Source organism: Mercenaria mercenaria, chromosome 2, assembly GCF_021730395.1.
Source record: "Mercenaria mercenaria strain notata chromosome 2, MADL_Memer_1, whole genome shotgun sequence".
Taxonomy (NCBI): domain Eukaryota; kingdom Metazoa; phylum Mollusca; class Bivalvia; order Venerida; family Veneridae; genus Mercenaria; species Mercenaria mercenaria.
In genome coordinates this window covers 69,197,138-69,211,246 of record NC_069362.1, presented here as the reverse complement: position 1 = coordinate 69,211,246, position 14,109 = coordinate 69,197,138, and the positions used below count along the sequence as shown (strand labels likewise).

The 14,109-nt window shown below is 36.7% G+C and overlaps 1 protein-coding gene across 1 annotated transcript in view; it reads right to left on the bottom strand.

The window, feature by feature from the left end:
- LOC123562262 (GPI inositol-deacylase-like) overlaps nucleotides 1-14,109 on the bottom strand; it is a 92,827-nt gene that overhangs the window by 71,487 nt on the left and 7,231 nt on the right. Inside the window, exons 4-11 of the mRNA XM_053526393.1 lie at nucleotides 13,528-13,592; nucleotides 10,980-11,111; nucleotides 9,624-9,715; nucleotides 8,605-8,701; nucleotides 7,934-8,091; nucleotides 5,288-5,320; nucleotides 4,890-5,009; nucleotides 443-607 (exon numbers count right to left, since the gene is read on the bottom strand). Of these exons, the coding sequence (XP_053382368.1) occupies nucleotides 443-607; nucleotides 4,890-5,009; nucleotides 5,288-5,320; nucleotides 7,934-8,091; nucleotides 8,605-8,701; nucleotides 9,624-9,715; nucleotides 10,980-11,111; nucleotides 13,528-13,592 (862 nt within the window). The remainder of the gene's footprint in view (nucleotides 1-442; nucleotides 608-4,889; nucleotides 5,010-5,287; nucleotides 5,321-7,933; nucleotides 8,092-8,604; nucleotides 8,702-9,623; nucleotides 9,716-10,979; nucleotides 11,112-13,527; nucleotides 13,593-14,109) is intronic.

Genomic DNA, 14,109 nt, shown 5'->3' with positions numbered 1-14,109 from the left:
GCATGGTTCAAATGTATTGCGAAAACTAAAGAACCATGACAATGTTTCATTACTTACACTGATCTGATTTTTTTTCTTCTTTCATTAAAACAATTATCCAGTGTATATTTCTACAGGAAAAACTCTTTAAAGAATGGAAATGCTTGTATAAAAGTTACATCATAATTAAAACCTTACACAGGCAAATTTCAATGACCTTTACTTTAAAAGATATGACCCCTTGATACATGTAAACATGTGTGGCAGTTCAAGCCCTTAAGATTTGGCACTCAATGTCTATATATTTCATTAGCTGTTACTGTAAATATTGTATGCTCATTAATCATAAAACATTTTCAAGTTACAGTGCAAGGCTGTCACTTTATCACAGAGGGAATTATGAATTGGCTATGAAAGGATTTAAAAACTGAAATCTACAATAGATTTTCAATGATCCTCTTACAGATTCTTTTTCCCATTTGAAGGCCTGATCATTAATCAGTGTCCATTCTGTGTTTTTGTCAAGTTTTATCTCATCTGACCACTTTGGTATGTAACCAACGGTTCCCGGGTGCTGTACAAAGTGATGCCGGAAAACTGACATGCGATGCTCCTCATCATCTTGTATCTAAATTAACAACGTAAATATGAAGTAATTAGTCAAAACGTTCAAATGATTCCAAAACAATTACACAAATTTTCATAGGAAGTATAATTAATCATAAAATAAAACAAGAATAATGTCAACACTGTATGACACATGCCCCCTGCTACTGCTTCATAGAAAAATACTATGTACATAAGATCAAAATACAGCTAACTTAAGAAAAATAATCAGACATAAAACCCCAAAGAATATGTACTGCAGAAGATGAGTACACAAGGGACAAATGAAGTTGTAATATTGTAAAGTCAAAAACAGGGGAATAACTCAAGACGAAATACTCAGCCATGGAACTCTCAACAAGGTGCATATTCACTTCATGCTGATAATATATTTTAAGTTTCACTTGTATAAGATGGTAACTATAGAAGGAGTTGAGTAAACAAGGTACAAATGTAGTTGTAATACTGTAAAATCCAAATATGGGGCATTACTCAAAACAGTAAATGGCCATGGAAATCTCAATATTGTGCCCTTGTCCACTTCCAGTAAATACTGTATACCAAGTTTCATTTTAAAAGTATGTAAATTGTAGGAGAAGTTGAGTACTAAGAGTCAGATATGGCTGCATTATTGTTAAATCCAAAATAAGGGCATAACAAACAAGAGGACAATGATGGTCCTGAATCGCTCACCTCTTCCCACATGACCCAGTTTTGAGTATGACGTCGTTTTTTCTATTATTTGACATAGTGACCTAGTTTTTGAGCTCATGTGACCCACTTTTGAACTTGACCTAGATATTATCAAGATAAAAATTCCGACCAATTATCATGAAGATCCATTGAAAAATATGGTCTCTAGAGAGGTCACAAGGTTTTTCTATTATCTGACCTATTGACCTAGTTTTTGAAGGTACGTGACCCTGTTTTGAACTTTACCTAGATATCATCAAGGTGAACATTCTCACTAATTTTCATGAAGATCTCATGAAAAATATGGCCTCTAGAGAGGTCGCAAGGTTTTTCTATTTTTATACCTACTGGCCCAGTTTTTGACTGCACTTGACCCAGTTTCAAAACTGACCTAGATATCATCAAGGTGAACATTCAGATCAATTTTCATGAAGATCCACTGAAAAATATGGCCTCTAGAGAGGTCAAAAGATTTTAATAATTTTAGACCTACTGACCTAGTTTTTGACCCAGTTTCAAACCTGACCTAGATATCATCAAGATGAACATTCAGACCAACTTTCATACAGATCCCATGAAAAGTATGGCCTCTAGAGAGGTCACAACGTTTTTTTATTATCTGACCTACTGACCTAGTTTTTTGAGGCACGTGACCCAGTTTCAAACTTGACCTAGATATCATCAAGGTGAACATTCTGACCAATTTTTATGGAGATCCATTCACAAGTATGGCCTCTAGAGAGGTCACAAGGTTTTTCTATTTTTAGACCTACTGACCTAGTTTTTGACCGCACATGACCCACTTTCGAACTTGACCTAGATATCATCAAGATGAACATTCAGACCAATTTTCATACAGATCCCATGAAAAGTATCGCCTTTAGAGAGGTCACAAGGTTTTTTTATTATCTGACCTACTGATCTAGTTTTTTAAGGCACGTGACCCAGTTTCAAACTTGACCTAGATATCATCAAGGTGAACATTCTGACCAATTTTTATGGAGATCCATTCACAAGTATGGCCTCTAGAGAGGTCACAAGGTTTTCTATTTTTAGACCTACTGACCTAGTTTTTGACCGCACATGACCCACTTTCAAACTTGACCTAGATATCATCAAGATGAACATTCAGACCAATTTTCATACAGATCCCATGAAAAATATGGCCTTTAGAAAGGTCACAAGGTTTTTCTATTATCTGACCTACTGACCTAACTTTTGAGGGCACGTGACCCACTTTCGAACTTGACCTAGAAATCATCAAGATGAACATTCAGACTAACTTTCATACAGATCCCATGAAAAATATGGCCTCTAGAGAGGTCACAAGGTTTTCCTATTATTTCACCTACTGACCTAGTTTTTGAAGGCACATGACCCACTTTCGAACTTGACCTTGATATCATCAATATGAATGTTCTGACCAATTTTCATGAAGATCTTGTGAAATATATGGCCGCTAGAGAGGTCACAAGGTTTTTCTATTTTTAGACCTACTGACCTAGTTTTTGAAGGCACGTGACCCAGTTTCGAACTTGACCTAGATATCATCAAGATGAAAGTTCTGACCAATTTTCATGAAGATCTTTTGAAATACATGGCCTCTAGAGAGGTCACAAGGTTTTTCTATTTTTAGACCTAGTTTTTGACCGCACATGACCCACTTTCGAACTTGACCTAGATATCATCAAGGTGAACAATCTGACCAATTTTCATGAAGATCTTTTGAAATATATGGCCTCTAGAGAGGTCACAAGGTTTTTCTATTTTTAGACCTACCGATCTAGTTTTTGACGGCACGTGACCCAGTTTCGAACTTGACCTAGATATCATCAAGATGAACATTCTGACCAACTTTCATAAAGATTCCAAGAAAAATGTGACCTCTAGAGTGGTCACAAGCAAAAGTTTACGGACGCACGGACGGACGGACGGACTACGGACACCGCACGATCACAAAAGCTCACCTTGTCACTTTGTGACAGGTGAGCTAAAAACAAGGCAGTCTGAAAGACAGCTAAATCCCCCACCACTGCAATGGACAGTGAAAGGGTAAACCTTTGACCTTTAGCTGTGACCTTGACCTTGAACTGACATGGCTGACTCATGAATTCTACACAACGTCTTAATGAGGTGATCATTTGACCAAAGTTTCATAAAAATCCTTCAAGGGGTTTAGGAGATACAGAGCTCAAACCTTTGACCTTGAGATGTGACCTTGACCTTGAGTTGACATGGCTGACTCTCGAGTTCCTGATGACGTGATCATTTGACCCTAAGTTATGACCTTGACCTTAAGCCGGCATGGCTGACTCATAAGTTCTGCACATCGTTTTGATGAGGTGATCATTTGACCCAAGTTTTATAAAATTCCTTCAAGGGGTTTAAGAGATACAGAGTGGACACAAAATGGAAGGTTAGACCTTTGACCTTGAGTTGTGACCTTGACCTTGAGCCAGCATGGCTGACTCATGAGATCTGCACATCGCCTTGATGAGGTGATCATTTGACCCAAGTTTCAAATGAATCCTTCAAGGGAATTAGGAGATACAGAGCAGACACAAAATGGAAGGCTCAAACTTTTGACCTTCAATTGTGACCTTGACCTTGAGCCGGCTAGGCTGACTCATGAGTTCTGCAGATTGCCTTGATAAGGTGATCATTTGACCCAAGTTTGATGAAAATCCTTCAAGGGGTTTAGGAGATATAGACTGGACACAAAATGGAAGGCTCAAACCTTTGACCCTAAGTTGTGACCTTGCCCTTGAGCCGGCATGCCTGACTAATGGGTTCTGCACATCGTCTTGATGAGGTGATCATTTGACCCAAGTTTTATAAAATTCCTTCAAAGGGTTTAGGAGATATAGAGCGGACACAAAATGGAAGGCTCAAACCTTTGACCTTGAGTTGTGACCTTGACCTTGAGCGGACAAGGCAGACTCATAGGTTCTGCACATTGTCTTGATGAGGTGATCATTTAACCCAAGTTTCATGAAAATCCTTCAAGGGGTTTAGGAGATATGGAGCAGACATGAAAGTGTTACAGACAGATGGACGGAAGGACAGAAGGACGGACAGAGACCATTCCTATAACCCCCCACTACTTGTGACGGGGGATTAACAACATGAAAGTCCCAATAATACCCTCATGTCCACTTCATGTTGTGAAATATAGAAAGTTTCGTCTGATGATACAAATGACAAAGAAATTCTCCTTTCATGTTGGTATGAACCTATAGCTTTGAGTAAAGTAGTGAGACACCCTAACCATAACTCACTATCATCACAAAGAAATAAACCGTGGTTTGAACCTTTCACTTTCAGTTTAGGAGACAGATGTCCTTACCATAACTTACTGTCCCAACGAAGAAATTCCATATTCACCCTGGTTTAAACCCATGACCTTCATTGAATGGAGAGACATTCCCTAACCATTAATCACTGTCCCTACAAAGAATTTCCAAATTCACCCTGGTTTGAACCTGTGTCCTTCAGTTTAGGACTGAGATGCCCTTACCATAACCCACTTTCTCTTCTAAAAACATCAAGCTATTATGCCTTTCTTCAAAATAAAAATCAAAATATTTTGTGACATATAGAGACAAATGTACCTTTTTCTTTTTTTCATCCATGATATCAAACAATGACCTCACGAATCCAAACACAACCTGTTTACACCATACAATACATCTATGATCCGTTGATACCCAGGCTTTTGGTGTGTGAGTTGTCTGAAAATCAAGATCAACACTTTATGATAAATTCAAAAGGAAATACTTTCAATTATGAATTTGAAAATGTTATTGTTCATTTTTACACAACAATGTGAGATTCTCTAATGAACTGCTATGCGCAATAAATGATAATTTAAAATATATTTTTTTGCACCTAACATTTTATATTTTTAACAAATTGAAAATAAAAATTTTCTAACTAATTAGTAGCAGACCTGATATCTGTTTTATTTTCTTGTTTTTTTTATTAAATTTAAATTAAAGCCTGAACTTACAGAAGTGCTAACTGCTCTGCTATCTTCAACAATCTGTAAAATGTTTAAACAAAAACTTATATATGTAATCAAATATGGTACTGACAACAAACAAGAGCACCGCCTTGCGGGTGCTGACGCTCATCTGATTTTTTTTTGTGTAATAGAAATATTGTCCTACCCATGATTTTCTAAGTCTAAAAAGGGCCATCATTCTTGCAAAAAGCAGGATAGAGTTATGTTTCTTGATGTTCAGTGTCCACTTATGATGGTGAAAAACTGTTGCAAGTTTTAAAGCAATAGCTTTGATAGTTTATGAGAAAAGTTGACTTAAACATAATGCTCAACCAAGAAAATGATTTTCTAAGTCCAAAAGGGGCAATAATTATTGCAAAAAGCAGGATGGAGTTATGTTGCTTGCTGTACAGGGTCAGCTTATGATGGTGAACAAGTGTTGCAAGTTTCAAAGCAATAGCTTTGATAGTTTAAGAGAAAAAGTTGACCTAAACATAAAGCTTAACCAAGAAATCTGATATTTTCTAAGTCCAAAAGGGGCCATAAATCTTGCAAAAAGCAGGATGGAGTTATGTTTCTTGCTGAACAGGGTCAACTTATGATGGCGAACAAGTGTTGCAAGTTTTAAAGCAATAGCTGTGACAGTTTAGGAGAAAAGCTGACCTAAACATAAAACTTAACCAAGAAAACTGATTTTCTAAGTCCAAAAGGGGCAATAATTCTTGCAAAAAGCAAGATGGAGTTATGTTTCTTGATGTACAGGGTCTGCTTATGATGGTGAACAAGTATTCCAAGTTTCAAAGCAATAGCTTTGATAGTTTAAGAGAAAAGTTGACCTAAACATAAAACTTAACCAAGAAATCTGATATTTTCTAAGTACAAAAGGGGCCATAAATCTTGCAAAAATCAAGATGGAGTTATGTTTCTTGCTATACAGGGTCAGCTTATGATGGTGAACAAGTATTCCAAGTTTCAAAGCAATAGCTTTGATAGTTTAGGAGAAAAGCTGACCTAAACATAAAACTTAACCAGGCAACGCCGACGCAGACGCCGACGCCGACACCGACGCCGACGCCGACAACCGCTCAAGTGATGACAATAACTCATCATTTTTTTTCAAAAAATCAGATGAGCTAAAAATAATATTAATTAATAAGAGGTTAATATATTATACCAGATTTTATATAGCGCCCTTTTCATGATCAATTTCACGTTCAAAGGCACTTTACATAGTTAATATATGGCTCAGTTGTGCCTTTTGGTGGTATCATAATGGTACACCTTATTCCATGATGCAGGCATAGAAATTAATTTTCATAACTGTCATTTATTATTTGTTTTCAGTTTTCACTGCATCCCAGTTCTTGCCTTCATCACTCATTAAGCAATGGTTATCACTGCATTCTTTCAATAAAAAAAAAAACATCAGCAAACAACATCAGAGGGGGAAACTATTTTGCCAATCAGTACATTTTCAAATTGTTTCCATTGATCAGATACAGGAGATGGGCCTTACTACTCAATTGTCTGTTTACAAATGTTTTCTTCTAAAAAAGAAACTTCTCTAATTTGGTCTATGTACCATTTATCATGACTTTACATAATAACACGATGTAATGAAATACATACATATCTGTTCAATTACTAAGTCCTTTAAGAGTTGTCTAGGGCACATAAATGTCAATCTATATTGTGCCAATATGTCGGGTTTTAACGTTTTTTTTTCAACAATTTTTCAGTCATATAAACGACAGTGTCTACTTGCAGCCGTGAGCATAATGCCCAACTTTATAGTGCTGCCTCACTGGAATATCACGCCGTAGAAACGGGACATGATACCCCACCCAGTCACATTATACTGACACCGGGCTGACCAGTCCCAGTACTATCCACTTAATACTGAGCGCCAAGTGAGGAAGCTCTATTACCATTTTTTACGTCTTTGGTATGAAACGGCCAGGGATCAAATCCACGACCTCCCGCACTCGAAGTGGACGCTCTACCACTAGGCTACCGAGGCGGTTTGTGCCAATGTGGGAAAACCATTCTTTGAAAGTTCAATTCTCATACATGGCATAATTTGTTTCTTTCTTTTTTAACAAATTATTTCTTTTACTAATTAGCATTTGTTGTTTGGAAGGTGAATATAACTATGACTTGTATATACCATCTGAACTGTATATAATATAGACTAGTATATTGTCACTGGGTGTGAGTCATGGAGGACACGCTCTCTTGTTGGTTAGATATCTTCCCTGACCGGTTTCGTTCAGCAGTTGTGAACTTCTTCAGAGGACTTGACCGTAATGACTAGGCAAGTTTGGTTTGTGAGACTGCATTCTGCTTATATACTCTCTGGTGCCGGTGCGGGTGCCGGAGCCAGTATGAGGCCGGTTTGGCTTTTACATGGCTATCTGGAATACTCCTGGTGCCGACTTGGTGCCAGTTTCTATTTTTAGCGATGCTGTGGTGCCAGTAGTTTTATTGTATAATATAGACTAACCCAGTCTAGTAAGACTGCCTCTTGACTTGTATATCTAAAACTAAGTTCAACTTAAAAAGTAAGAACTCCTTTGATTTATGTCTACAAGACTTACCTCATCTTGAAGAGACTTATCCCACTCCCCTAACTGTATATTTTTATCAACTTACACCATCTAGAGGGGTAAGACCACCTCTGACTTGTACATCATACTCCCCTCCTCCACTAGACACCAGTGTTACATGTTTCAATGTAGAGTTATTGTGATCCTTCCAGTAGGAATTTACCTTCTGATAAAAGTCTGCAAGGTCTGCATCCAGCACAACCACTGTATCATAGAGAAAACTATCATGTATTTAACAAGTATGTCAGCACTTTATGCACTCTTTATGCCTGCTGACTAGAAGTGAGGGAAAATGAATTCAGATAAATTGTGACCCTAGCATTTCTAGAGCCCTAACAAAGAAAGTAACACAACACCTTTAGTTACAAAGTATGAGGTTTACCTAAAATATGCAATATACACTGAATCGTATAAAAACTTACTGCTTTCCAGATCTTGGAAGGCATACCCGGGTATGATATGCATTAAATTCTTTATTGCCTATTTTGTACTTTCATGTATATCCCCTTACATGTTTATTCAAAACACAATGTTTTCATTTTAGTGCAGAAAATAGTTAACTGCTTCTTTATGTGAATACAGTTAACCACTTTATCTTTGAGGTATTGAATTGTGATATCAATGAAACACCTGCTAATACTACTAGAAAACACCTTCAACAGTGATATCAGGCAGTTGGTATGACAAAGGTCTGAAAACTTGTGAGTACTGTCTTACCAGGTGCTTGGTTTGGTGTGGCTTGCATAAAGACGGTGTTAACAGACTGGATATTGAAGTCTGGTAGTGTAAACAATGCTCTCGCTATCATACCACCCTGCAAATAACAGGTAACATTGTACACAGCAGGTAAAATTGTACATGGTTTATAAAAATAACAGGTAACATTGTACACAGCAGGTAAACTTGTACATGGTTTATAAAAATAACAGGTAACATTGAACACAGCAGGTAAACTTGTAAATGGTTTACAAAAATAACAGGTAACATTGTACACAGCAGGTAAACTTGTACATGCTTTATAAAAATAACAGGTAACATTGTACACAGCAGGTAAACTTGTACATGCTTTATAAAAATAACAGGTAACTTTGTACACAGCAGGTAAACTTGTACAATAACATGTAACACTGAACACAGTTTAGATATTAGGTAACATTGTACATGGTTCAAACAAAGAACAGGAAACACTGTATATGCATTTTACAAATAACATGTAACAGTTTACATGGTTTATACAAATAACAGGTAACATTGTATATTGTTCAGAAAAATAATAGGTAACATTGTATATTGTTCAGGAAAACAACAGGTAACATTGTATATTGTTCAGAAAAATAACAGATAACAGTTTACAAGTGATAATAGGTTACACCCTACATGGTATTACAAGTAACAGTTTACATGGTGGATTTATTCAAGAGAAAAATATACTTGTCACACAACAGGTGGATATGCAAAGGCTGAATTTCACTAGAATCATTTACATAAACTGCAAGCTTCCAAAACAAAACTATTAACTTATTTACAGTGAAACAGGAAGTTTATCATTGACTGTCAGTAATATTAAACCCAAAAATTGCAGAGCTGTGTTTCTACAATGTATTTAGCGGATACCCTACATGAATTTAAAAGCTGTATTTACCTATAAATATAACTGTTTTAATGAACCAGTACACTTCTTGCTTTAAAAGCATACTGCCTTCTGTTGTGCTGTAATAATAACATGTACAACTTACCATAGAATGTCCCACTAACACTACTGTAGTAGGTTTATACTCAGCCTCCTTGTATAAAGTAAAGATTTTCTTGATTGCCCGATGGACAAACTCTGAAAACAAGAAGGACTTCAAACTAGAAAGTGACACAGAAACCAGAACTAGAAGGTGTTTTTGTCACAAAAACATATGTCTCCCCACTATGTATACCTTTAGCTCTGGCGGCAATTTTGTGCAGCAAAGCGGAACGTGTTGGCGATATGCATAACTAGGCTTGGTCACTGATCACTCCTGTCAGGTTTCATCAAAATCTGTCCAGCATTTTTTACTGTGAAATCCAGACAAGATTTTTCTATGTTTAGCTCTGGCAGCCATTTTGTGCAGAGAAACGGAACGTGTCAGCGATATGCACAACTAGGATTGGTATTGATCACTACTGTCAAGTTTCGTCAAAATCCTGCCAGCAGTTTCACCTGTGAAAGCCAGACAAGACTTTTCTATCTTTAGCTCTGGCAGCCATTTTGTGCAGCAAAGCGGAACATGCTGGCGATATGCACAACTAGGCTTGGTACTGATCGCTCCTGTGAAGTATCGTCGAAATCCTGCCAGTAGTTTGAACTGAGAAAGCCAGAAATTTTTTTTTCTATTTTTAGCTCTTCAGGGTACTAGACAACTTTTGGGGACAGGTACCCATACCCTCAGTAAGGGGAATTTTTCGACATTTTAAGACGAAAAGGGGAAGTTTAAGCCATGTATATGTAACTACTTTTCACACTTATTAGTACTGCTTTCAATCATTCCTAACTGATGTGACTATATTGCAACAGTAATCTTCCTTAGAGGCACTATATAATATTAAAAGAAAGAGTTCATATCTATTTGTGTCAAACAACCTATCATCAGGGGAATTTTCTTCTGAGAAAGGGGAAAAAAACATATTATTTTAGGAGGGGAATGGTACCCATATTCGGCCCCAAATATGGCCAAACGAGTGCCCTGCTCTTGCAGCCATTTTGTGTAGCAGAACGAACATGCTGGTGATATGCACAACAAGGCTTGGTACTGATCACTCCTGTGAAGTTTCATTGAAATCCGGCCAGCAGTTTGACCTGTGAAAGCCGGACAAGCTTAATACGGACGGACAGACAGACGGGCGGCAAAGGCAAAAACAATATATCAATGATGTTCAGTTTGTAACTATACACGCTCCTGCCAAACCATCCAATACTTTATACATATTAAGAAAACATTCGGCACTCATTCCTAAACCTGTGATTATCATAATCACCACAGCTATTGTAACTGGCTAGAACAATTTATTTTTTTAAAGTACACCAGTTTGTCACTCACAAAATGAAAACTTTATTGAATGTGTACCTGTTTGTTGCCACAGATATGCACCATACAGCCCTGTGAACTCCTCGTTCAGATCCACAGTGAAAAAGTTGAAGTGAAACCTCTTGTCTTTATCTATAACTCTCCGAAACGCAACTGAACCCAAGGATCTTGCTGCAATATCAACAAAATCATAGCCATTCATTTCTTGATAAATTACTTTAAATGTATTTTTTTAATATGACATCTTAATAATATTGTCCACAGTAAAATCAATTTGAAACTGGGCTGGCCTATTCTGACAAGAATTAAGATTTTTAAAGTTTCTGCTATATACATACAGGAAACACTATTAATATGTATATTATGTATATAGGAAAAAGTAAGCCCTCTGGTGGCTGTGTTTTTGACAAAGGGGAAGAATTGAAAAAAAAAAAAGGTATAGCATCACCGAAGGAACATTTCTGTGAAACTAAAGAGTCACTAAAAGAACGTTTCTGTGAAACTATTTCAAAATCAGACATGCAGTTTCTAAAGAGAGAAGGTTTTAAAGCTTCTACTTTATATATATCTAAATTGTCATTTCATATATAAAGAAAAGTGACAATGCCCTCAGGTGGCCATGTTTTGGTACAATCATATTAATTTGCATACTCTTGCTTGAGAGTCCCTGTAAGGAAAATTTCTGTTAGAAAATATTGAAACCAGGTCGACAATTCAAAAAAGAAGACTGATAATTTACACTATACATATTTGGAGAAAACCTGCCCCACCCCTTGATGGAAATATGTTTTTAACAAAGCAGAATAATAAGAAGGAGTTTTGTGGAGATTCATCCAAGAAACAATAGTATAAAATTATTTTGAAATTAAGTCTGACAAGAAGATTCTCAAAGTTTCGGCAAAAGCTACATAAATTAAACCTGCCCCACATAGCAGAATGATCTGAAGGAGTTTTAACAGTCAGAGAAAACTAGCATAAAAGTATTTGATACAAAGATACCCAAAAGAGCATTCCTGTGAATTTATTTTAGAGGAGTCTAAACATTTTCCTAAGTTCTGCATGAATGACTAAGACTTGAAAGAATCTGAAAAAAAAGACCATGCAAGGAAAATTCCAATGAAGTTTGGTTATAATCAGCTTTGTGGTTAAGAAGGATATGTTCTTGAAAGAAATTGTGGACAACAAATATTTAAGAATCCTAAAAGTTCACCATGACCATGAAGTGAACTAAAAATCTAAACAGATATTAAGTGCTTCAAAATGGGAGGGAAAAATTAGTCTGAAACAAGTGACCATGTATTGCAGTGGCAATACAGAAGTCCCCTACCGGTGGAAAACTTTGTTAGTATTTGTCCCTTGTGGTTGTTGGCAACCGATACTGTTTGAGTAATCGCAGGATCCAGATTTGCGGACAGACAGGTGGATGGATGAGAAGACAGATGGACGGGCATTCCCATAGGCCCCTCCGGTGTTCCATCTATTCCATCCGGTGCAAACTATTTTTTTTTTTTAATAGTGACCTTGACCCACAAGCATAATCATGTAAACGACACATTGTCTCAACATTGGGAACATTTGTGTGTAGTACTAACATAATCCATCAGTTCACATAAAAGTTATGGAGCAGAAACAATAGTGACCTTGACCACCATGGTTCATGTATGTGACACATAGTCTAATCATGGGGAACATTTCTATGTAGTAAAATAAATCCTTCGATGCAATTAAAAGTCCCAGAGCAGAAAGCTTTAGTTTATACATGATTTATTTTAGGTTGATTGTGAAGCAAGTTCTACAACTTATATTAGTCAATCTTGACACCTCATTCCTGATGTAATCCATCGCCACAAGGGTTCGAGAAGAGAGCTTTATACTTGACCTTAAATGGTAACTTTGACCTCTGATTGATAGGTCATGCAAGCAGCACAAGCAACATATCATCTGGTTATGGGGAACATATGTGTGAGTGAATATAAAAATGCTTCAAGGCATTTAGAAGCTAATTTCAATAGTGACATTGACCTTTGACCAGCAAGCATGGGTCATGTTTGTTACATATTGTCTGATTATGAGTAACATCTGCTTGCAGTGATAAGGAAATCTTTCAATGCATATAAAAGTGGAAACAATTTTTACTTGACTTTAAACTGACCAGCATAGATCATGTGTTGACACACTATCTCATCATAGGGAATGTTTGTGTGTAGCACTAAGATAATCCATCAATGCATATAAAAGTTATGGAGCAGAAACAATTTTTACTTGACCTCCAATAGTGCCCTTGACCTTTGACCTACAAGCATAAGTCAAGTACAGGCATAATCTACATATTGCCCTCTATTCACATACCAAGTTTTTATGACCTAGGTTAATACTTTTGAGTAATTGAGGATCCAATTGTGGACATACAGCTCTAGCATTCCTATAGTCCCCTCTGAGTTCCACTGATAGGGGACTAACAACTGTATCATATATTTGGATATTTAGGGCAGTGCTATTAATTGTGCTTCAAAGCAGCATACAAATAAACGTTTTAAGTATTAAATGATAGACAAAGGGTTAATAAACTAACTGTTTAATTACCTACCTTGTTTGTAGCTACCAGCATTTCCAGGTATAAATAAAACAGGCACACCTGTCAACTTCATGGTACTGTAATACAAATGGTCATTCATCAAGTTGTACATATTTCATAACTACAGTGGAACCTCCCTAACCTGAACCCCACTAATCCAAAAACCTCTCTAAAACAAATAAATTATTTGGTCCCGATATTCTTATACATCCTCTATTGTAAAAACAGCCTTGTTATCCGAAACCTCTCTACTCCAAAAACCTAACAAACTTCTGAGATTTTTATTTCAACTTACTATAAAATTTACCACTCTAATCAGAACCTTAGTCATGATTATCAATGTTTCTGGTGTTAAAATTTCCTTATTGTTGACACTTTTGAGTCTCTTTACAGTTTTAATTACTGCTCTTTAACTAGATGTGTGTCCATAGAACACAGGACTGGTGCTCCCCCCACCCCCCATTCCTGTCACTGTACATGGTTTCATGACTATAGGTGAAATATGCAACACAAACTTTTAAGCACTTTATGTGTATTTTTCACTAGATGAAGGACCAGAACTCTGACCTAGCTGAGTGAAATATCAAACTGAAC